The sequence below is a fragment of the Onychostruthus taczanowskii genome, unplaced genomic scaffold, assembly GCF_017590055.1.
Source record: "Onychostruthus taczanowskii isolate IOZ18803 unplaced genomic scaffold, ASM1759005v1 scaffold59, whole genome shotgun sequence".
NCBI classification, from domain to species: domain Eukaryota; kingdom Metazoa; phylum Chordata; class Aves; order Passeriformes; family Passeridae; genus Onychostruthus; species Onychostruthus taczanowskii.
In genome coordinates, this window is record NW_024503568.1 from 4,417,580 (window position 1) to 4,443,269 (window position 25,690).

The 25,690-nt window shown below is 35.4% G+C and overlaps 1 protein-coding gene across 5 annotated transcripts in view; it reads left to right on the forward strand.

The window, feature by feature from the left end:
• The window catches only part of THSD7A (thrombospondin type 1 domain containing 7A), a 264,274-nt gene that overhangs the window by 161,148 nt on the left and 77,436 nt on the right, over positions 1-25,690 (forward strand). For 4 of the 5 annotated variants that reach the window (XM_041418267.1, XM_041418271.1, XM_041418269.1 and 1 more), the window contains 5 exons: positions 1,679-1,927; positions 3,442-3,623; positions 5,355-5,423; positions 9,265-9,420; positions 11,777-11,980. In XM_041418267.1, coding sequence (XP_041274201.1) covers positions 1,679-1,927; positions 3,442-3,623; positions 5,355-5,423; positions 9,265-9,420; positions 11,777-11,980 — 860 coding nt within the window. The remainder of the gene's footprint in view (positions 1-1,678; positions 1,928-3,441; positions 3,624-5,354; positions 5,424-9,264; positions 9,421-11,776; positions 11,981-25,690) is intronic. The other variant, XM_041418270.1, reaches the window with a different exon arrangement.

The following is a 25,690-nucleotide window of genomic DNA, read 5'->3' on the forward strand; positions in this document are numbered from 1 at the left end:
AGATGGGGCTACACGTGGGTGAAAAAGCCCATTATTAAAAAAACAATTTTCTCAAAAATTACCTTTCTCCACAAACAGGATGTAGTTTCTGTCCTAACGAAGAATGAAAGATGACTATCATGTGTTAGGGCTCCCCATCACCACTACCAGTGACATAATAAGAACATTAGAAAACTTCTAAGTAATCCCCTATGGTCTGTCAAGCCAAGCAGCGTCTCCGCCTTATTGTCTCCAATGGCAGAGGGAGATGCAATTTAAAGACTAAAAATATGACACGTGACTGTCTTTTGCAGTCCATTCATTTTGTATTTCTCCAATATCCAAAGTAAATGTGTTAGGGATGATGGCTCACAGATCTGTCAACCTCTTTTTGGATGTGCTGACAGTGTCTCCATAATCAGAATCTTCTGCTAGCAAGATGTAGAATTGGTCTGTTTCTTGTGCATATAACTCTTTCATTTATTGTGTTTTTAAATCTCTCAGTTTCATCAAGTACCCCTAGCTCTATTACAAAATTTTGTAAATAGAGGTTCAAAATTATGTTGGATATATGGGTAGGGCCAAATTTTGTGTAGCAGTGAAATACTTGTAAATATTAATTTTTCTGTATTATTTTTTATTCTTTTAAAAGGAAAAAAACCAAGTCTTTGTAGTATAGTTTCTAGGCCTGGTATTGAACAGAGCATTTCATTGTGCGACTTGCAGTACCAGTAAACTTTTTTTCTGTCTATTTAACTGCTTCAGAGGCCAGATTTTTATTCCAACCCAGACTTGATTAAAAAAGAAATCTATGTTGTAATTGTAATTAAGGAGATAAAGTTATGTTTTATTTAACTGTAGTTTACCTTCTCTATTTCTCATTTTTCTATTTTGAATCAAACTTTAAAATAAAAATGTTAGTGTGTCCACAGCTCTCCTCATAGAGAGCAGCAGGCACATGTTAGTTTTCACTTAGAATATAAAATTTAAAATGAAGAGTGATATAGAGGGAGAAAATCTTGCTGACAACCTATGTGATACGTGAATGGGGCAAACAGATAGAAAATGGAAGTTAAGTGATGGCCTTCAAAAGAAACAGGAATAAATACTATGGGTAGCAGGGAAGACAATACTTTAGATTAGAGATAATTCCCTGTTTGGACCATGAGACATCACTATGGCAATATACCAACAATTAACAAAGTAAATTATTAGTGACCAAGCATTCAGTATGTTTGCCATTGTGTTTTTAAACCATTTGTAGTCTGGAAATTAGGACAAGATGAGACTGAGTATTTTTTTTATCTGCAAAAACACCTTTAGTCATCTCAGTTTTGAATTGTCTCTTACTTGGAACATAGTTACAAAAGGAAAAAAGAGTAAAAATAAAAGATAAGAAGTGAAAAATGTATGTATTTCCTCTGTTGTACTTCTGTACTTGTAGGAATACTTAGATTTTAATTTTATTCACAGATATGGCAATACCGGTAATTTATTATCTGTTATTTGTCTGGTTTAAGTCGCTTTTGTCAGAAACCCTTTGGCTGACTTTCTGGGATCAAATAAATGTGGAGTAAAACTTAACAGTTTTAAAAATATTTACTGACTTTCATGTAACCATTGACATTGCTTTTGCTGTAGGAATTCATGACTGTCTGTGGATGTGTGTGCTAAAAACTGTAACGCTATCTCATTACAGCTTCTGCAATCAGGAGAAGCTGCCCATCACATTTCAGTCCTGTGTGATCACAAAGGAGTGCCAGGTGTCAGAGTGGTCAGAATGGACCCCCTGCTCCAAAACCTGCTTTGACATGACAACCCCTAAAGGGAACCGGACCAGATCACGGACCATTAAGCAGCTCCCTGTTGGCAGTGAGAGCGAATGCCCGCAATTAGAAGAAGCAGAGCAGTGTGTTTCTCAAGGAGACGGCGTAGCACCCTGCATTACGTAAGTTGGTTCATTTCAGTTCTCCACTACTAAAATGAACAATTTCAATCAAGCGTACAAGGCTGGTAATGGAATATCAACCAAACTATTATTAAAGAAATAATAGGTAGGACTTTACCTTTTGTCTTTATCTTTGTTCATTCAGTGTTCTTGAAAGGCCAAAGTCTGCAAATGGTTTCCATCATAGTGTAATCAGTTCCTTCTCTAAATACAGCAATAATAATAAGTATATTTTCTTTTAATTCATTTCTGTTTTTAAAAGACAATATTTGCACATACACAGATTCAGGCAAGATGAAAATAAATTAATTGTATTAATTTGTCAGTGATCTTTTCCCTACATAACATTTATACCAGAATCATTGTTTTCTGAATTTATTGTTTGTTTTTGGACCAAATGTTGAACACAGGAAAGGGGTGATAAACATCTGGTTAGCTAACAGACTATTTTAGTGAGACTTGTACTCATAGCAACAAAGGCCCTAGATGGGAAGTGGGAGAGACTAACAGTGACAGCAAATAAAGCTTACGAGAAATGACAGCGAGCACTTTATGATTCAAGAGATTGCTATAATCTTTATCTAATAAAAATTAATATTTTAGTCCCAATTGTGTTTTTTCTTTATCAAATTAAGAATAGGGTCTGGATAAATGTCACTGTATGTTAAGCATCTTTGACTGTGGTATATATTTTTCATTTAAGGGTTGAAATATCACCTTTCTTTATCTCCAGCTGCATTAGGAAGCACTTTGCTGTATTTAGCCTTAAAGTACTTGTTAGGTAGGGAATTCTGTGGCATTTCTTGCAGTTCATAATCCCAACTGGGTTTTAACTGTGAGTCAAAGATCTTGGCTGTGTGTTCACTGATTAGGAAGCTTCCAGCTTCTCATCATTCATCAGTACCCAGCTGGGATGCTTCAGTACTGCAGAATGATCTTCCTTTTAACTGTGAAAAAGAGAACTTACTGAAAAGTTTTCCTGAAGTCATGATAAAAAATATAGTCATAGTTTCACCTTGATATCCAGAAGGAACTTTTGTTTCAAAGTTAACAATAGGCTTTTGGGTTATTTGGGGGGAGGGGCAGTTGTGAGGTTTTCCCCTCATTTTCTAGCTTTTATGTTTCCCAGCATTCACATATCTTTCATATTTTGGATTTTGTTTATATAAATTGTCTAAACAAATGCTGAGAGTCACAGTCTTGAAAGCTATCTGAACATGTACTATATGTCTCTCTATATTAAGTTTTTCTCCCCTCAAATAAAATATTTATATATGTGGTATGTTTCAGGAATGGAAAAGAACCTCCTAAAGATTAATGATTTAAAAAGTTAAATAATACAAAAAAGTTTCCATACACAAAAAATGCGAGGTTTAATGCACCTTTGTGTGCAAGAAATTGCAGTGCTCAGGCCTTTTATGAAATTGATGAGGTTACTGAGGCGTTTCAGCTTGTATAATTGAATACTGTGTAGAACGGCTTCATGATTTCTAAATTAACCAAATGTGATGCAGGTACGGCTGGCGCACCACGGAGTGGACAGAATGCCGCGTGGATCCTCTCCTTAGCCAGCAGGACAAGAGGCGAGGAAACCAGACAGCGCTGTGCGGAGGTGGAGTTCAAACCAGGGAGGTGTACTGTGTGCAGGCTAACGAAAATCTCCTCTCCTACCTAAACACCCTCAAGGATAAAGAAGGTAAACTTGATTCAGTTGTGATTAAATGGGTGTGAAATCAGAGCATGTCAGCATTCCAGAGCTCTTTCACAGCTTTCATTGCCTTCTGTCATGAGGGCTTCCTTTACCTTGTGACTTACTGCTATTTTTTAATTCAGAGGAAAATGCTTAATTGCTGTAGCAGAGATTTCAGTCTCTATGCTGCAAATATAGGTTCCAAATACAAAATCCTACAAATTACTGTTTCTTAGTGTCTACTGAAAAATACTGTGCAGGATACCTTTCCATAAGAAAGAACATGAAAAGGTGCGTCTGAAGTCCTAGATTGTTTTTTTTTATCTGCTGTAAATTTCTTGTGTGTCCTTCATCTGGGTGTTGAACTTGTGCTGTTTGACGTGCAGATGAAATATGTAAATTCTGGCATGTAAGCTCAATATAGAAAAATGTAAAAATATGATTAGATTTAATTTGCAGGGAATTTATATTTTTCCTTGATTTGGTCAAGTTTTTAAGTAGCTTTCAGTACTTCAAGCCAATATAATTTCATGGCTTTATTTACCTAACTGAAAGAGAGAAGAGATTTTTCCTTGTCACTGTTAAAGCCTGCACAGCTTCTTAAGAAAAGAGAGAATAGTTTAGAACACAAAATCTTTAATTCATTTTGTTGTATACATGCTTTAGAGCAACACTTGAGTAGCTTACATTACATCTATTTCTCTATAGTTATACAGAAATATAGATTCAGAAGTCAGTGAATTAAGCTAAATACATTTAACTTTTAAATTAAATTTTATCCTCTACCCATTTCATGTAAACACACATTACAGCGATATACTTCAGGAAAAACAACAGCCATATACTTCAGGAAAAACAACATCAATATGCAAATGCTATGTAAAACCACATTTTGTCCAGGGCTGGCCAAACAACAGACTAGTGAGGTTCCTGCTGTGGTTTAAAGGTACTCTCAAACTTGCCGTAGAGGTAGAGTTTGTGGGGAATGTTAATGCCAACATCCATTCCAGCGTGACTGCTCAGATCAGTAGGGTGTGACTTGTGAGCTCTGCAGCCCCACATCTGTATTTATTAAAGAAGAAGCTTTCAAGCCTCTTTGTTTTATGCAAATCAGCCCTGCCCAAGGGCTTTTAGTAAATCGCCTCTGCTGAACAAAGTTTAGATGCCTCTGCCATAGTGTGAATTAGAAAACCTCCCAGCTAAAGAGAGGTAACAGTAAAACCAGTGGCAGCTTACTGTTCAGAATGATGATTAGGATTTTGGTAGGCTGTGAAGTCTCGCCAGATTAGGCGTGTGTGAAATTTACCCTTATCAGACTGTGACAGGACTACATGGAGCCCATCAGGAGGTAATCTCTGCAGGCTCCTGAAAGCTGATTAAAATGTAACTAGTCTTTGGATGCATAAACATGAGATCAGTTTTTCAAGAGCTCAAACTGGGGGTGAAGTGGTTCTTGGTTTAAAAAGGAGCTCTGGGCTGTTTCCACATTAGGGGACAGATTTTCAGAAGAGGTGCTGCTCTGCTCATCCTCCCTCTCTCTCCCCTCACAGAATAGAAAACGATGAATAATTTGAGGATGGGAAAAAGCCAGGGCATACACCCACCAGATTATGCTGTGGGGAAACGCCTTCATCTCAGTGTAGTTTACTGTTGGTTGTAGCAAATGCTGTCTTGGTAAGGCTGCTTTAAAGACCTCCCTTCTCATATACTCATGGTGGCGTTTCCCTATTATTTCAGAAAGTCAGTCACAGAGCAAGTCGAAGGCTAGTGCTGCACCTCTGCTATCAATCACTTTTGAAATAACAGGTAGGTAAATTAAAGCCTCCAACCTGATCATTTTGATTAAGAGCATGCAAAGGAGGCAATGCCCTTTTGGGAGACCTTTTTTGCTATTTGTATACACTTAACATGTTTATGTAGCTCTGAAATAGTTAAATATATTTGAGCCTTCTCAGGAAATTTCAGATCAGTTTGAAAGTGACAGGACAAAATTCAAACTAAGGAAGCTCATGAGCCAGCTGGGATACTGGAACAGTTGCTTGCTCCACTCCTGAGCAGGAGTTTTAGCTAGTGACTTCTTTTCTTCTCACTTCTGAGCATCGGGAATTATATTTCAGTTTTCATCACAGCTGCTGTTTCCAGTCCTTTCTGTAGATTTAAAACACCAAGTTAGGCCTCTGGTAAGAATTTGAAAGTCTAATACTGAGCTGAACCAGAATCCCTCACACTATTCCGGTCAGTAGAAGAAGGAGCACTGTTTGTAGTAGCTCAGCAGTGACAATCAAGTTTCCTGGAAGCCACAGTCATACTGCCATTTACTTGCCACTGACTTGAATTGTTTCATCTCTGTTCACCTACTTAACTGGTTTAGTCATGAGGTTTCTCTTACTATATGAGGTGGACTGTTTCATCTTATTCCGAGTACCTTTAAAACCCTTGATGTAGAATAAAGAGGAGGAAAGTTCCTTTATGGGCATAAATTTATTCTACATCTACAAATACATATTTGTTGCCTTATTAAACACAGGAGAACTGCTTACATGCATGGAACTGTGCCCTTTCTCAGAGCACAAGGTTCTGAATTATCTAATGTTTTTTGATGAGAGAATGCAGCATTATAGAAAATGTGAAGAAAATGTTATTTACTTGGTGATCATAATGTGTTTTAGGCTTGGGTTTTTCTTGGGATTTTTGAGTGAGAGTAGTTGGATAAATTTGTTTGTGTTTTTTGCTATGAAAACAGTGTGGCAAATGACCAGAAAGAGAAATATGAAATTGTGTCTGCTTATACTGATACAGTCACATACAAATTCGGTCTCTTTGCCAGCCTGTCATTACTGGGCACTAGTCTCTTGAGGGTCTTTAGAGAAAGATTGAGAGTTTGATGTCTTGATAAGTGTAGCAAATTCATAAAAGCAGAACTGTTCTTTTTCTTTTCAGTTGTTTTTAAAATGCAGTAATTCAAGGAGGTATTTTCTAAGGATATAAAATATATTCAGCTAAAATTTCCTAATATAGAAGATTATTTGAGGAATGGATAATTAAATCTTAGTTTATTTTTAGGTTACTAGCCTCAAACCTGAAATTTCTTGAAAATTGAATCTAATTCATTAGTTAGACTGAAGGAGAAAGAGAGATTATCAAAATGCATTAACTTTTCTTTCTAATTTTGGCCCAAAATTTGGTCAAATTTCACATAGATCTTGTAATATTACACACAGTCTAATTGGCATTCAGCATTATTTCCAAGGAATAAAGAACAATTGTTATTGCTGCCACAAGAAAGTATGAAAGGACAGATATAAGACAAGGTTTTAAATGTAAAATATGCATCCATTATTGTCTTATGCCAGAGTGTCTTTGCTAAACAATAAGCATCAAAGCCTGTGCTCAATCATGCTTTTGTGATGCTGAAAGAAATTAATTTAAATTCATGGGTACAAGATGGTCATAAGATGGCCAGGCAAAGCTGTTTTCTTCTTTTACTGTCATCTCAGGAAAAGAATTTTGAGCAATCCTGAATAAAATTCATCCTAACTGCTCAATGATGAAAACATTTTTAATAACCTGAAATAGAATTTTTCTGTCCTATGGTTGAATTATTTTGTTGTAAAAGCAAAATATAAGAGGTAGCATTTGTACATCACTTAGTGTCTAAACACAGAATTTGGAAAGCATTTTGGCATATTTAAAGATTTGTTGTCACCTGTGATATGAAAAAACTGCTACTGTTAAAAGCTTCCTGATGAAAGATCTTTGTTATTTTTCTGAGTAAAATTCCCTGAAGTATAGTGATGGTAAGTTTTTTATCATGGTGAAGGCTAGAGATGAAGCATGGAATTCCTCAGAGCACTTTCTCTACTCCCTGAAGCAAGACTGTCTCAGGGGTATGATTGGCTCTTAATTTCAGCTGTCTCACTTGGACAATTCCCTAGTTAAATAAAGGTTACAAATGTGTGGATAGCAGTTACTTACTGTTTTCCTTTTTTTATTAGAAACCATTCAAAACAAATTCAACAGGCAAACTATGTTTACTTATATCCATTTTCTACACCAAATATGCATATTATGTTGAGTATCATGCATGTTAGTTGTGCAATGTCAAAATTGCTGTGAAATTCAATGATATGTCATAACATTTATTTTCAACAAACCATTATGCAAAAGTTGGAATATTAGGCTTTATATTATTTTGTTTTAAGATATTGGTAAGGTAGAGACAGTAATATTAAATTACTATCTGCCACCTTCATGCCTTCATTATGCAACACAGTGTAAAAATGTGCCAAAGGAGGCAACGTTGAAAACCAGAATAGGGTGAGGATTTTTCATTCCATTTTCCCCTTAAAAAAGTTAGAATTGGATGCTTTTTCCAAAACTGTATAGATCAGCTGCTTAGAAAATCTGAATGGAAAGACATACACGCCTGTCTGGAAGATTGACTGTATTTTAACAGCCTGGTGTTTACTTTCACATTCCATAAGTGGTTATTGATCTCATCTTTCAGACAGATATTTTGTCATATACTGTATCTATTTAATCTGAGAGTCTTTCCATCAAAAGTGGTGGCAAAATTAATGATGTAACTTCCCACAGGAAAGAAAAACAAACCACTGAATAGAGGGAGAGTGTTTTAAGTTAAGGAATTTTATGTTTCCTCAATCAAACAAAGTGAAATAATGTGGCAGACTTCTAGCAGATATTCTCTGCTTACTGTGATATTTTGTCAAGTCCTTTATTGTGAAAGAGAATTAAAATCTTGCTTTCAATGAAATGGTACATTTTCAGTTTGAGTTCTGTGCCTTACTCTGGCACCTTATAGAATTGTCCTGTTACCTGTATTACCTGGAAAATGAAAAGAATGAAGTACGGAAGGAGAAGGGTGATTTTGGCCCAGGTTATTGATCTTTAAAGAACAGAAGACTCTGCCTTCACATGTGTCTCTATAGATTAATAGCACTTTAAAAAATATAAATTGTCCTGTGCAGTTTTTACAACTACATATATACATGATGTATACATATTTATAGACATATATATATATAGCAAATGCAAACCATGTATATATCTGAAACAAAGCCTTTCTTGAACTAAAGTTGCTGCTGCACAAATCTTACTGCTGAGTGTGCACTTGATGGTCTTTAGAGTAAAAGAAAAAAGTTTTTGCCAAAATTTTAGCTGTGTTTCACGTTAAAGCTTAAAAATAATCTTTTAAATATTAATTAACCAGGCCTTTGAAGTTATAGTATCATATGGCTTACATATACAAGTGTAAAGGGGTTTATGCAGCTTTTTTTTCAGTTTCTTAAGAGAAGAAGTAATGAGGTAACAGGACACAAATTTATGTAGAATGCAAAGTGAACAATTGTTGTGGTGGTATAATTTATCCCTCAAAGGAAGGGACTGGGTCTGAGGGGATGCTTCAATATCTACCGTCTTCCCATCTCCACACAATGGGATTTGACTGTTCATGCAAAGAGTAAACTGTCTTCCATTCAATTTTTTTCAAGGCAGGCATTTTTCCATCATGTCATCTGATTAAAATGATGAGGTAGCAGCCTTTCTGACTGAAGGATAGTTCTGTCCACTTAGAGCAGAGGATGATGACCAGTGACATATGAGAAATATTTTAACTTTGTTTTGACAGCTTCAAGACCAGTAGACCGTAAACTGTGTACAGGACCTCTTCCCAGCACCTCCCAGCTGTGCCACGTTCCCTGTCCTACGGAGTGCGAGACCTCGGCATGGTCAGCCTGGGGACCATGCACCTATGAAAGCTGTGATGACCCTCAGGCCAAGAAGGGTATGTAACAATTCAGCAGAGCCTTTTAATGGTGAGATTTGCTATTCCTAAGTCACTAGGTTATGCAAGCACACCAAATTTTGTACCAAGAAGTGTCTCTGGGCATCAAAATAAAGTCATTGAATTAGGACTACATTTGACATCACTGTTACACCAAAGGTAGCATAAATGTAGCTTGTTTACTAGGCTCTCAAGATCAGTTTGGATTTCTACAGGTCAATTCCAGTTTCAAACCTTGCTCTCAGACTGGAAGGGATACATTTTGTGAGTTCAAATCACAATTTTGGCAGTGTTTCAAAAGGAGAACAGAAGCCTCCTTTGAGGTATGTAGTGTACAAGGCAATCAAAGTTTTACAGTTCAGTAATAGCTTAAGAATTCACCATTAGACCATAAATCATGATCTGGCAAAGAGATGGCACTGTTCTCTGTTGATACATGATGCTGTTTTACTTATGACATATGTGCTGGTTTCAATTTCAGCATGTTTTACAACTTATTGCCATGCAGAACAGATTGTAGTAACCTGATATCAAAATAGGAAAGCAAGAATGCAGTGACAGGGACCTCATGTTGGAAGTCTGTGGGCTTCTGGCTGTAAATGAGAAAAACTGGCCTAGTCATTGCTACAAAATGATTATCTGATAAAATTGGGAATACACACTTGGTTTCTTGATTGAAAACAGTCATAAGAAAGGGCAGCCACATATGTCCACTGGAAGGAGCAGCTGTGATTACTATGTTTGCTTAGCTGGATATTTCTGGCATGCTGTTAGTTACACTTCCGTCTGGGCAGCAGTAATGTAAGTTTTACAAAACTGTTTTGTGGAACTCTGACTCAACCTTGATCAGTTCAAGAAAGAAAAAGCAGTTCAGTGTGCAAATCTATCAGATTAAATCTCATCTGAGTACAGCTGTCAAGTAGTCTGTTATTTCTGTTGCTGTTCCATCACTGAAAGATTTGCTACATTTTCGGAGTAAAGTTTAGGTTTGTGAGACCGATTTGGACATCTGTCTAATAGAAATGCATTAGGATGTACTTTGTGCAAGCCTTTATTCCTGCACACATGAGCAGGGATCTTTTCTCGACTGCCAATGTTTTCTTCTTATCTGGAAATTTTTACATTTTATTTTATAATTGCATTGACAGTTCTTCTGAAAGAATGATGTGAAAATTGTGTGGGTACTCCCACTTTTGGCAGCATGTCTGTCTACATATTTCCAGATCATTTGCATCCTTTACTGCTGTGGATATTGGAGTTCTTTATTTTTGAAATTGTATCAGCCTTTTGTGTCAGGTTACTAAACCTTTGCACATAATTTGGCTCAACTCTTCAATTTAGAAAAAAGGAAAACAAACAGCAACTGAAGATAAATGGAAAAGTGTTTTTAAAGTAAATACTTACTATACTTGAATTAAGAGGCATATCTTCAAAGAATCAGTTCTTGCACATGTGTATTTGAAAACTCCTGTTTAGTTGGTGTCTTGGTAGAAACGACAGAGTATATTATGTGTAGTATTTCATTTAAAATATCTGTATATTACTAACTTGCCTGAATACTGATATAAAACAAAAGAGACTGTGAAAAGATGTGAAAAGAGAAACCATTTCTTGAGTCCATTTAGTTTGGTTATGTTTTCCTGACTGTATGTAGTCTGTTTTTTTTCAATGAGCCATCTTGAAAGGAGAGAGTGTGTTGCTTTTGGTTGCTGGCATTGACCTGGTAGATGACACAGTGCATAAATGCCCATCAGTTCGTCCATTCCAAAATGAGTTTAGGTAGTCTTAAAGAAAATTTTAGATGCTTGCAAGGGAATATTGTGATGTTTATTACTGAAAATGTATTCACAGGACTTGAGTTCATTTTCATGCTTTTTCTGATAAGTTGTCTTTTTATTCTTCTATTTTATTTTAGAGGGTTGGAGGGGGAATGAATGTTTGTAAGTTGATTTCACTTGATAATCCATTTCTGTTGGAACATACCTGAGAAGAAAGCAAACAACTTATTTGAGAAATGGTAACCCAGTAATGTAGTCAAAATTATAAAATGAGATGGATCTTGCAAGAGTGGTGCTCAGGAAATGATCCTGTCTCCTTCCTGGAGTATGCATGACTATGATAAACAGGGGTTTAAGGCAAAGCCTCCTGAAGAGTCTCAAAACATTGAAACTTGTAAAATTTTGTCTCTATTCCTTCTTTATTGAGTTCTCCTACCCAATTATCTAAAATGCATTGTTCTGCTGAGCGTCTGTGGTATGTTTTACAGAGAGGAGAAACAGAACTGTTCACTCAGGTGTAGGCAGATAAAAAGTGCTTCACTTCACATTTTAAATTGTTATTTTCATGGGTATTTCAGGCTTTAAACTAAGGAAACGTCGCATCACCAATGAGCCTACAGGAGGAACAGGAAATTGCCCTCACCTTTTGGAAGCCATCCCATGTGAAGAGCCCTCTTGCTATGACTGGAGAATCACAGGGCTGGAGGAATGCATTCCTGACAATGAGAAGCCATGTGGCCCTGGTACACAGGTTCCTGCTGTCGTCTGTGTCAACAGCGATGGTAAGATGGGTGCTTCTTCCTGCAGCCCACGCCAGCTAGAGTAAAGATAATAAAATGTGGCCCAAAAGGGTATCAGTTGTTGTTCTCAGCTTTCTTGATCTTTAAAACCAAGTTGTCTGGAATAGATATAAATGTCCATTAATACTAGAGAGAAAGGGTAAGACCTCTAGTTGCTCTAGGACCAAGCTCCTTCGCCTACACTGTGTAGGGTTTCAAAGCTTCAGAAAATGACTTAGAGAAAATTAAATAGAAAACTGCTATTGTTTGCCAGTAGATCAGATTCATGCCTGCAGTGGCTTGACTGAATTCCCTGATGTAATCCCACTAACAAAGCTGATCCTCTGAGCCTAGAAACAAATAAAATGTGAGCAAAGTAAGATGCATTGGAGTAAGTATAGCTGGAAGAAAAATAACAATATGTTTATTAAAAAGGATGGTTTGATGAGCGTTACAGAGTTGGGTTGACAGTCCAAGCTGTCTTGCTTCTTCAAAAGGTCAAAAAAAATACAGCTATTATTCAATTATCTTCTGTGAGACAAAACAGATCTTGCATGACACAGTCATAAAAGCCAATTTTGAAAGCTGCTTACAGAATACTTTAATCTACTGAAGGTTCATGAATTACTGTTGTAAGAATAGTCTTTATTCATTAACAATATTATAGTGTAGAGCAGCAGATAAATTAAAATAATTGTACTGACTGCAGTGTAGCATGGTAAGCAGCTTCTAAGTTCCAACAGAGAATTAAGTAAGAGGACACCTCTGATGAGTGTTAACAGCTGCAAAAAATAATTTGAAATTAGATCAGTCGGAAGTAATAAGAACTGATTATAGAGATATTTAAATCGAGCTTTCATGCTGAAGAGTTTTGGTTGTAATTGAGTTTTGGGAATTAAATTGAAATGCTTAAAGTTAGTATGTAAGCTTTATTTTTCTGCATACACCTAAGAGAACTAGTAACCATTTTTACAGCTCAGAAAGAGATTAACCTAGAATTACAATATTCAATCTTCCATATTTTATGTCCTTAACTCAAAAAAATTCCCTTTGCAATTTGATAATTTCTTGGCAACAATACTGAAACTATTTGCAGGGGGTTTTGTACACCTATGAAAAATGGCCTTTTCCTTGTAAATCTAGGTGTTTCCTAGATAATTGTGAAGACACTTTAAAATCCGTAAAACAAAAAGACTATTTTTTACTAGATTATTGTTAGTTTGGCTTGCCTTTATTTTGAGGAATTGTATTTTCTCGCACATCTAACATAATTTCTTTCTAAACTGTAATATAGTAATTTATATTGACTATAACTTATTGTATATTTGGAGCATGTAATTGATCCATTAACTCTGAGATGTCTTTTATGTATATGATATTTTCTATTTAAATTTATAGGATTTGCTCTCAGTACTTCATGGGCTTTGGTTTTGGCCAAATTTGACTTTGAAGACTTGTGTTGAACTTTGTTACTCCCATTATTGGATTTTGTCTTTCTGTCTTTCTGAATTATATGGCATTATATATTGCTGTAAATATATGGCCTTATACATTGCCTATATCAGTAATCTGCCTCAGAAAGAGTGCGAAGACAGGGTTTGGCCTGTCAGTCCTTAAGACTGAAGAGTTGTGGGCTCGGCTTCAAAGAAAGGAGAAAACAAATTGCAACTATGTCTTGCTTTGTAAAGAACTGGTCACCCAGTCATCCAGTCACAAAAATATGTGTTCAGTTACATTTGAGAGAGTGCAAAAGCAATGGAGAGAATGTAATGAATTGCCCCAGCTCTTCTTTTGAAATTCCTTCTTTGAAATTCCTTCCTTTAGTAAATAATCTTCTGTGCACTTCACCAGTAATACCAGGTGTCTTCTGCTTTGCTCTCTCCTGAGAAGGATTAGCATGATACACTAGAAGGAGCAAAGATCCACCCACCTCAGCAATTTCCCCCCAAAACTGACTCTGCTCAAGCATCTTATTGCTTTGCCTCCCACAGCACCAACCCGCTAGAAATCCTGTAGACAACTCTTAAATACTTTCTGAACATCACCACCTCTTGCCAGAGAGTTCCCATCTAGTACTTTGGCCTCCTACCCTGGCAGTTAAGAGAATATCCGTGGTGTCCTTCAACCAAAGTTGCAGGCATCTATTCTGCTCTGCAAAACACAGGAGAGCAACACTGCAATCAGGCAAGTCTTGCTTCTGCCCCACAGCTTCAGGCTAGTTCCAGTAAAATAAAGTTTGGAGAATGCTACTCTTGCATTGTCAAAACATCATGGTGTAAATTATTCATTGTAAGAAATTTGTGATATTCAGTGTTCTTTGAGCACATCTTGGGGAAGACTGCACTGACTGTCAGTTAAATACTGTACCTTTATGAACAGGGTACAAAATATGTATAATAATCATGTGTTACTATATTTTTGATCTTAGTAGTACACAGGGAATTTAATTTCAGTTTTACAGGTAAAAGTGATCCTGAAAAAAACTAGTATTGAAAGCATTAACTATTGCATAAGATTGCTGTTACTCAAACTAAACTTTGCTTGACAATATTATCTTCCATCTCTTCAAGAGTTATTATTATTATTAGGTATTAAGCCAACCTTAAATCTTAAAGTGCCTGGATACAAAAGATTGGAATGAAGGAACTTAAATGTATCTAAAAAAAGAGCGTATTGTGCCCTTAGCTTCTGTTTTATAAAATTACTAAAGACTGTACTCTAGATGGATAAAGCTCTGTAGTTCTAATGTAAAATAGACCCAACACTGATTTGTAGCTTCTCTTCCTGAACGGTTGCATCGTTCGATATATCTTAAGCATGGTTAATTGGGCTAATATGTCTTGACCTGGATGTCTGGCTTCTCAGTTAGAATCAAGTAACAATGTTTGTGAAGTTGTTTCATATAATTGGGATTAGCTTTTCTCTTCATTTTGTTGTTTAGATAAGAATCATTACAGCCTTTGAGACAACAGCAAACAATAAGTTATCCTCCTGTCTCATTGCTGGAGGCTTGTGATTGTCACTCCACAGTGGATGGCAGTTATCAAAATTTTCATTCATGCTGAAAAAAACATTACATTCCCCAGGTTGTCATTGGGAAGACTATAATTAACTTTGATGTATTTTATTATATAAATGGAACTTCAGTCTTTACTGTGGAAAGAATATTTTCAGAATAAATATTCTTAGTGAATCTTCCAGGAAATTTTACAAAGGAGTTTCTTAGGTGAAAAAAACACCTTTTGGTTGTGGAAGCTCCCAGACACAATATAACATGATGAGAATTCATTGAATACAAAATTTTAATAATTAGACATCTGTTGCTCATGTTCCATTCTACAGATTAATTTTTGGTAATGATAGAATGACTTTTAAAAAATAAATTTATATTAATATTTTTGTTGTATATGTAATATATGAAAGGCATACACATACACATTATGGCATACACAACCACATTATGATCTATTACACTAGAAAAAGATTTTGGTAATTAGATTGGCCCACCTGTTTTTACCTTTATTATATTATTTATAGACATTAATGTCTCAATAGGCATTGTATGCACACCCACATGTGTACATACTATCTATTATTAGGATATTGACACCGTTCACACAAAGAAGAGTAATTTTTAACAGATGAATTTGTTCTATTTCTCTGTAGCTATGACAGCCTGTGAAGAATACAGTTTCCAAAATATCTGCATTATTTAAAGTGCATAGTGGGAAAGCTGGCTGCTTCTCCACTCTGTTAACAGACATATTTTTGCTACTCATATGTAATAAGGAAATATAGTTTCTGATGTGAAAATCTGCTATATTCACTACTGATGAAATGCCTTTAAATGCTTGTTCTCTTATTTTTTCATTTTTTCTTTGGGCTGAAGGCTGTAGCTCAGGAACTGGCATTGGCTGGAGTGTACTTCTGATCCTCACACAGTCATCTGAAATGCCTTGCTTATTTTCTAAGAATTTGTAAATAATAAATTGGTTTACAGCCTTTATAGCATATTGGGCTTCGTTCTGCTGCGTGTGTTACTCTGGAGAAAACAGATCTCACTTTTGGAGGGCAGATTTCTTCCACATCTAGTTGGAGTAACTAATTGTTGGTCACGGTAGCTCTATAGGGGACAGACAGGAGTGGACTCGTTGGCATCTCCTGCCTCACAGCTGAGACTCACTTGCCTTGGAAGAGGGAGCCATGGCAATATCAAGGCTCTTCATGTGTCTGCAAATCCCTACAACTCTATGAAGTAGCAAAATTGCTTCTGAAGTTGTGTAGGCAGAGGTGCATGCTGATGTAGCTGAGTGCCATAAGTTCCTTTCTGTCACCTGTATGGAGGTGGATGACACAGGTCCAGTTTTTCTGAGACTGAAATGTCAGGCACCACTGACATCAGTATTTTGTGATGCCAATGTGAGGATTTTACCAGTTTTTCAATACTGGAGGAAAAGCAGTAGTGTTGGTATTAACTAAAAGATATAGAAGGTAGATTAGTCTGTTTCATTTAGACACCTTGCAAACCAAATAGTTTAGCTACTTTGTCAAGGGCTGAAACACTGCACTTACTGAAATGGAGCAGAGGACATTTCCAGGATATCTGTCCTTTATCTGCATTTATTCTCAGCTAGTGAGACTAACAAAAGACACCATACTTCAGCAATAAAACATCCTATGTTTTGCCTTACTGTTTTTCTCAAAAGTTAGAAATATTTATTTCTGAAATACCTCTTCTCCTACTTTTGTTGAATTTTACCTTAAAGTAAATCTTAAAATTTTTTTCCATCTAGTTTAAATTTTCATCTATAGTTTCCTGATCAATATCTCAATTTCCTTCCTTAATTTTTTGGCTGTGGCTTTATATCATCTTACAAAAAGCAGCTAATGAAATATGTAGAATAAATTTCAGGAAAAACTGAAGTTTCGCTGGTGCAACAATTTTATTAAAATTATTTTGGCTGGTTTCAGAATTGGGTCTTTCTGTATATTTATGGTTTGAGTCAAATGCTAACTGAGTAGTCTTCTGGTTATCATTTATTTTCATGATGGGAAACAATAAGAGATTCAATGGACCTGAGCATAGGTATTTTATAGGTGTGCCCACATGTAAAGAATCTATTTTCCGGACATTTCTATTGTGCAGCTTTATGCATTCAATGAAGAAACAATCAGATGGTTGGATTTTGTGATGATTATTTAGAAAAGAAAATACCACTTTGTGTCACTTTATGACTTAGTTCTTTATAAACAACGAAGAGCCAGATTCAAGTTTAAATTACACTGAATTATTCATTTATGCCTGTAAGAAAACCCAGATGAAAATCTGGTCAGTGCTCAGCAGTCAATTAGCAGAAAACTACAGTAGCTAATGACAGTTCCTTTGAGCTCATAGTGCCTTACAGGAAGTTGGTTATGTTGGCATTAGTCATCATTTCCCAATATTTTTTTCCTAGCTAATATCATAACAGCATTGTTTTAAACTGTTCTTTGCTGCTGACATCTTTTTGGATGACCATCGGAGGCACTTAAATAAAATTTAAAATGTATACTTTGTTCCTCACTGTAAACACATAGGCTATGAAACTTACATCCAAGTCCTTCTTTCCTTTCCTTTACTTTTTCTGCTAACATAAGGAACTACTGAATATGTTTCTTGGATGCTTCGTATACTTACAAATTTCTTAGTGAGGGTAAAACACAGTGAATTTGAAGGACTTTAAAACTGACACTCTCAGTCCATTATGTTTCAGACCATTGGATTTTTAAGGCATTTATTTTTAAGAAGATTTGTTTTCTTTAATGTAAAGGAATATGAGGAAAAACAAGAATACAGTATACTGCTTAAACTATCTCTGAAGTCTCAGAATAGTTTGAAAATTGATAGCTCTTCTGTCAATAAAAAGTCACATTTAATTGATGACACCAATTCCTTTTCATCTCTCATCTTGATATTAGGAAAGAGACATGTCACTACTGAGTTTCATAAAAGAATGGATGATTTTAGTATTTATGTAACATGTAGTAATTTGATTATATGGAAATAATTAAATACATAACTTTCTTTGTCCATTACTTTAATAGTTTGCCTGTAATTTGATGTGATAATTTCAGTTAAAGGGGTAAATAAAACAAAACCAGTGTTCCATCTGTACAGTCCAATAAACATTATCACTTAGTGCAACAGACCCTTATTTCTAATTTATCATGTATGATTGAAGGCAGAGTTGCACTTGGTATGGACAATGCCTATTGAGACATTAATGTCTATAAATAGTATAGTAAAAGTAAAAACAGGTGGGCCAATCTAGTTACCAAAATCTTTTTCTAGTGTAATAGATCATAATGTGGTTGTCTGGTCAGGCAAGTTTAGTGTATTTTGCCCAGTTTTCTTCTGAAGTGTAATGCTGCACTCATGTAAATTTTTTTTTGACTTCTGAGAGTAGAGGTTGCTGGAGTGAAAAGTGCAAATATTTTGAAAATCTGTCTGAGAGAGTGCAATGTTTTATATTATCCATATTCTTTGTACCTTTATTTTGTTTTCGATGGCACAACCAGTGGGATACTGCAAGAACTGTATGTGACTAAATTAGAAGGGAGGAATTTTGATGCATGCATTTTGATTTGTGTAATATTCAGCAGTGCAGGAATGCAATTCTGATTAGACTCCAAACTTCATCGTGGTAAGAATAAAGAGAGGGATAATTGTAGATACACTTCCTAAAAACTGGGATTTCTTTAGGAAGGTCAATTTAGTGCAGTACAGTTTTTCCATTTATCACTTCAAATTATGCTATTATGAGGCAAGAAAGAAAAAGGGGGTTAGGGAATTATGGATGGATTATGGAACAGGATCTCTAGAACTGTATTGAACTCTGGTTTTGGATTTGTGTGTCAACTTGTTAACTCCCTAGAACATACCCTAAAAATATTTGAAATATTTTTACAAAACATATTTAGAAGAGATAATTTTGCATCTAATTCTGTTATGTATAAAAATAATGATATATAGCTATACATTAAGTACCACTTTCTCAGAAGATTATATGACACAGCACTAGTCATTAATCTTTGTGATTAAATGTTCTAAGACAGTATATTCTCACTAGGCTTGATGGGAGTCAGTTTTCCAACTGAGAAAACGTTGCACAGGCCTATTTATATTTTACAACAACCTGCATACTTATGGTCCATTTTCTAGACAAATGTTACCAAATTTCAAAGGTTTGAAACCACTGTGTTGATAAATGGTGAGGATAAAGACATCATAATGAGCTACTCATGTTGAGACAGAATAAATGGGAGTTTTACTCTCAGTACTTCCAGCCTAGAGCAGCTCATTGTCTGACCTTTCTCATGATCATAATTTGTGTTGAGTACTGATTAAGGAAAAAATAGCCCTTAGCTGTCAAAAAATACTTGATTTCACAAGACAACTGTTCCAGTGGCCACTTAGAGCCTTAAGATGATATGTGTCATTTTGCAATTCTTGAACTCATGTGCACAGCAGCACCTTCACTGAATACTTAAGAAACTTCAAATTAAAACATGCTCAGACATGATGATTACTCAAAATCAAGGTAAACAATTGATACCAGTCTCTCCAGTGTTCCCAGTGATCTCTTTCAGATGTTGGAGTGCAGTATGTAGTATGTATGTAGTTTATGACTACATGGCCAAGTTCCCAGCAGAGGGGAATACAGATTTATACCTGGGACTTGGTGAAAAAAAGCAAGACAAAAGAAAAAACTGCATGTTCTGGCCAAACAATTAGATTGAAAGCTGGGGAAAGATAGGATTTGACCCTGGTTTCCTCCAGGGCAATTTCCTGAGACCAAGTAAAGAATTCAAAGTTATGAAATATCTCTACATGACAAGCATTAGGAATGAATTTGGTGAAATATTTAATCTGCTATGGGTCAGCCCATGGGAGAGTTTGACAAGCAGCTGGAAAGAATTTGGCAGAGCTTGGTGAAAAGGACTGTAAAGTGACAGACTAGGAATAGTGTCTGGAGAAAATAAGGCTGGATAAGAAGCCAGAGAATGGGGAAGAAAGGAAAATTCATAACTTCTTGGGCTGAAACGCAATGAATTTTAGTCTGTTTCTGCTTTTGTCTCATGAGATCACCAGACAGAGCAGCAGTTTCCAGCATCAGTGCAATACCCATGGCAGAAATGCTATTTATCATTTGACTTCTGTTTTAAACTAGAATACTGGAAAGAAATATTACATCAAAATTTCATATTTTAGTTTTCAAAAGAAAGCCCTGAAACATTAGGAAATTAAATTTGTCCAGTCCTTATGTGAGTACCTCAAAAGGAAGAATTTAATTGTGCCAATGTGGCATTTTCTCCACAGAATCTGCCATTTATTTGTGAGACAGATATATCTCCTTTGGTGATTAAGTGGGCATTTTGTAGTAATGAATGCAATATCTGTGAAACAACTAACCTTAGTTGTCCTATTCTTCAGGGTTTAATTTTGCTCTGCTTTTGTTCAGCATCAGCAAAATATAAATAATGCTGACCTGCCACATCTTCAGTGTTCTGAAAATAATGCTGTGCTAGTGGGCGTTTGATAGTCATGACAGAAAGATCTTAGGAAAAATGCCAATTCTGTTTTAATAACACTTTTAATTAGTATGTGGTAAATAAAACATTGGATCATGACTTGAACAAAGAAAATAAAACTAAAAATACCAAATAGCTCCTCATTAAGGAGTTTCCAGTCTGTGAAGTGAAGGAGGAAGGGACCCAGTGGAAAAATAATAAGCATGTGATTATACAGTTAAAAAAATACATTGCACAAAGGCACCTTTCATTTTGGCATTTACTCTTTGGTTTCTTGATATAGTTTTAGGGGACTAACTTGTGGATTAAGTATGTAAATCTTGCCCTAGCAATTATTAGATGTTTGTTTCTAATTTTATTTAGACATCCTTTATTGGTACTGATACTATTTTATGAATAGTAAATTGCTGCATTAGTGTTTTCCAGAGAAAAGATATTAAGCAGAAACTACATGAAATTTCTTGTTCTGGATGCCTCAGAATTGTGGGTTTTTGTTTAAAGAGGGGAAAAAGAAGAATTACGTAAACTGGAAGCATCTTCTATATTGTGGGAGGCTTCTAGAAAACCAGTAGTGAAAAGGAACCTTATTTTCAGAGTACAATTTATTTCTGTGAGTGTCAATCTACAAAGAAATCTCTCAGGCTTCTGTGACTTTGGGACATTATTTTGCATAACTTATTAGCAGAGCAGAGTAGAGAAGTTTTAATGTCCCTATACTTGCAGAGGTTTTCCTGGGGTTTTTTGGTTTATTTGTGACAATGCCATCATATGTCCTTCCACAGAGTAGGTTTATAAGGCGTAGTGGAATTTATCTCTTGTTGTTTTCCTGACAGCTCTTTCTCTGAATCCATATGTGTAGAGGCTAGGAGAAAGAAAAAAGTCAAAAGGATGGGTTAGTTTTAGTCTTCTTGGGAGAAAGACTATGAAAATCTTTCCAAAAGAGAAGATTAATTCACAGTCTGAGCTCCCTGAAGGCATGCTGTGCCTTCCACTCATAATGACGAGATATTCATTGCTAGATGGATAAAAAGGTGTTCTCCAAAGACTGCATTTTATCTGCCAGTAGTAGGACACAGACAAAAGCATCCATGAAATTAATTTAAAAACCATTTCTCAGAAATGTGTAAACATGACAGTGGCAGTGATCTCTCTTACACCTCTTGGGTCCTATGTTTTAACTCTGATTGAATTGAGCTGTCAGATTATATAGAGGGTGACAACTCTTTACTAGCTGCAGCTGGATGAATAATGCAAAGAAAATGTTTGCAATCATCTTTTGCCATATAAAGTAATTTTTCTTATTCTCTTAAATGCCCTTTTGAGCCAAATGTGTCTTTGTGTGACAAGAGGTATGGCAATGTATATGAACGCACAGTTGTAAACTTGCTGCAAATTCACAGTATAGTAGTGAAATACTAGATAATTGACCAACTGAAAAATTCACTTAATATTCTGTCAGGTGCAGACCATTAATCATTCTCTTCATCTGTGAGGTAAGATTTTACATCACAGAGAAGAATAACATTCCTCTGTTGGTGGCCAAATTCTGGGAAAACACTGCTGAAGTGTTTATGAACCCATTTATGATGCAACTTTTTTGTAGTTCTTTAGCTTAAATGTATAAATGTATTAACCAAACATAATGTTTATGCTGAAAATGAGAAGCTTGAAGTTAGTGAAAGTCTTTTTTCTTGAAAAACCAGGCCATTTAAGGTAGCTGCTGAAAATATGCAGATTAGTACCTCAGTGTAGGGAATCATTGAAATGATTGTGATGAGCACTGTCGTTCTGCTGACATTAGTGGAACTGTCACATTGTTTTCAAGCTACTGCTTTTCTTGCCTATTATTTCCTTTTTATGCTTCTATTCCTAACTCATATCCCTAAATGTTAGTCTAGTTCACATCAGCATCAGAAATATTTTCTCTAATCAAACTGGTTTGAAGTCATTGACATTCCACTGCCCTTCCCAAACTCGTTCTCCAGGTCTTTTGACATTACTGGGTGGGAGGGGGTAATGCATAAAATAGCACTTAAAATAAAATACCTGTGAAAAGGCTTTTACCTGTTAAATACCTTTTAAAAGCCTACAACAGTCTATGTGTCCATATATGACGAAGTTAAAAATTTGCTGAGAATATTCAGCAATGAAAAAGTAGTACAATAATTTTCAGTGATTAATAAAACATGTTGTTTTTTAAATAATCAAAAAAGACACATTGCAATAAATGCTTGTTGCATTTTCAAATCCATGTATTTTAAATCCTACTGTTACCAATATTCAAATAACACCATCAGTATTTCTAAAGTCTCTGAAAAGATTTTCTTCACTTTTAAACACAGTAGATCTTCTTTAACATTTAAAAAACAAATAGAGGAAGTATTTTTAATCTTTTTTTCTGGAAGTGATACTTGAACATAAATTAGTCACTATATTGGAAAAGTTTATGAGAATGCTCTGTTGATCCTGGAACTAGCTATATCTTTTTAAGGTGACTTGGTGCTTTTGACAAGTGTTTTTAGAAATACAGTGTGAATTTTCAAGTGATCTCTTCCTCAAGGTTCTCACTGTCCTCCTTTTTCCTTTTAGCTCTGTCAGCACTTTTCCCCTTCTTTCCCCATCCTGCTAAAATGGCCTATTGGTTTGACATATTGATCCCACTTGGTCCCGTGACTAATATTGATTTTATTCTCAATGGGACCATAGCCTGTCATCAAACTTATTTTTTCTTTCATATCAAGATGACATTTGATTGGCTTATTTGACACTAGAAGGCAACTCTGCTTGGTTATGATCAATACACTTGTATTCTCTGTTCCTTATCATTCTCAGTAAGACTACATTAGCAAATGAACCATGAAAATGTTTCAACTACCTGTCAAGCAGTAGGAAAATTTTACTCCTATTGTTAGGCAGTGTTTCGGTACTCTGCTGGAGTCTTTATTAGAATTATTGAACTTCTATCCCTGTGGTACAAGTCTACTATATCATCAAGTTAAAAGACTAGGAGATTTTCAGCTAAAGGCATATCATGCTTCAGTTTTTGTTTACTTTGCTTATATGCATGAAGGCACTTTCCAAAGTTGATCCAAATTAACTGCAAAAATAATTACTTAAACTATACTAAATGTGTCTATGAATCCTCTTATTTGAAGTTAAAGTTGTCTTAATTCTATTTGTCAAGAATTTTCTCTTTCGTTCTGAATAAGGATAGCCGTACAAAATTTTAATGCAGTTTAACTAATCTCCTTCCAAGTCCCAGTTTAATTAATTTGGATTAATTCTTCAGTATCCCTGTTTCAGTCAGGCTTTTTCAGATACTGACTGTAGTAGTTCATATACAGCCTATTTCATGCTGTTGAATATTCAGTGCTATCAGAAGTAGTGAACAATCAAAGAAGCATCATCTGTAAGAAGAGTTTTCCATTAGTCTTTGATGCATATGATACAAAATATGCAGTCAGTACCTTAAAGGATTGTGTCAGAGATAAAAAGGCTGTGTTACTTTTTAAACCATAGTTCGTGGTACAAGACACCCTCAGTGTGCCTTTGAGTGTGTAGTGAAGGAACTTGCCTCATCATCTATTTTTTAAATTTTTTTTTTAGCTGAGACCCTCAGTGGTAGCCAAGTGATTGCTGTATGCTTGGGGAGCTGATGCTGTGGCTGCCATCACGTAGAGGGAGAAGTGGAAAAATCTTTTTCAGTACTTTTGGAGCCAACTCAGGTTTTCAACCTGAAAGAATCTAGCAAAATATGATGAAAATTTAGAAAGGGCATAAAGGAAAGAGAAGTAAAATTTCAAAGTGGTTACCACAAATTTTAAGACAGCAAAAAGAGAACAGTTATTTTTCACTTTCTCAATCTCATTAAGTAAAGAAGTCAAGCCCAAATAAGTTTTCCTTTTCATGGGAAAACAAAGCATAGTGTTCCGTTGGTTTTGATTTTGGTTTCTTGGAGTTTTCTTCCTCAGTTTTCTGTATATTTCTAATTTAGCATAGTTATGGGATATTATTTTTTCATACTGCTGTTTGATCTGGCCAAATGTCAATGCATTTCAAATAAAAATATATTATTTGGGTAAAGAAATACTATTTCTTTCCCTGGTTTTATTTGTGTCTGGAAAATTTAGTCTGTCTACATGACTGTAATCCTGATAGATGACTCTAATATAAATGTAGGTACATATGTTCTGTTATTACCAGACATGAAAATGGGATTACTGGAAGCATTAATATTGTATGTGAAGGTGTTAGTTCATTATGTTTAACCATTATTTTTAAGTTACTGTCAAAGAATATGCAAAGATGTTTTCCATCTGAAGCAATTACAGCAGGAAATATCCATCTTAAAAATATGTTATTAATTTTGGTGTCAGTTTTCCCTTTATTATTGCCATTATTTCAAAATATGGGTGTTATTTTGTTTTTGGTTATTCCTGTAACTACTTTGTATATGGTGCATGGTGGACTAATGTATTATTAACCTGATGTGTTAAGGAACATTGACCTGGATTTTTTATCAGTGACTCACTTTTCTTGAAATTTGCATGATTGAAAATTTGGACAAATAATAAGGACAGAGAAGAAACCTTGTAACCAGCACTGTCTTACCTTTGGAGCAGGATGGCTTTCACATTTTTCAGCTTTCCTGTAAACCGCTTGCAGAGTGTTACCTGCTTCTGCCCTTTTTCTACACAGTTGGTAATATGCTGTGTTATGGGAAAGGTTAGCAAACCCATGCTACCCTGTAAGCTGAAACTGAGCTCATTTACTGCTTGGGTTACAGAGAAGGAACTGAAGTGTTCAAGTACTACTTTTGAAATTATATCTCTGCATGAATGTGGGAGTTCTTGAAGCCAGTGTCATCCCACTCATCAGAATTATTTTTCCCATAAGGTGAATAAAGAAGAAATTTGCATATAGCCATTAACAAGAAGTTGTTGCTTGTAAAATGTGGTGTTTCACCTCATTAAGGAATAGAAAACAAAAAAAAAAAATTATTTTTTTCTTGAGTGTGTTAACATACTGTTATCTTTGATTGTAAAAACACTGGATATGGTGGGTTTCTAAGCTCCAGCTATTTTCCTTTTCCAGCTATTACTTCCTGTCATAAATAGTCATTTGTCATTGCAAATGTTTCCT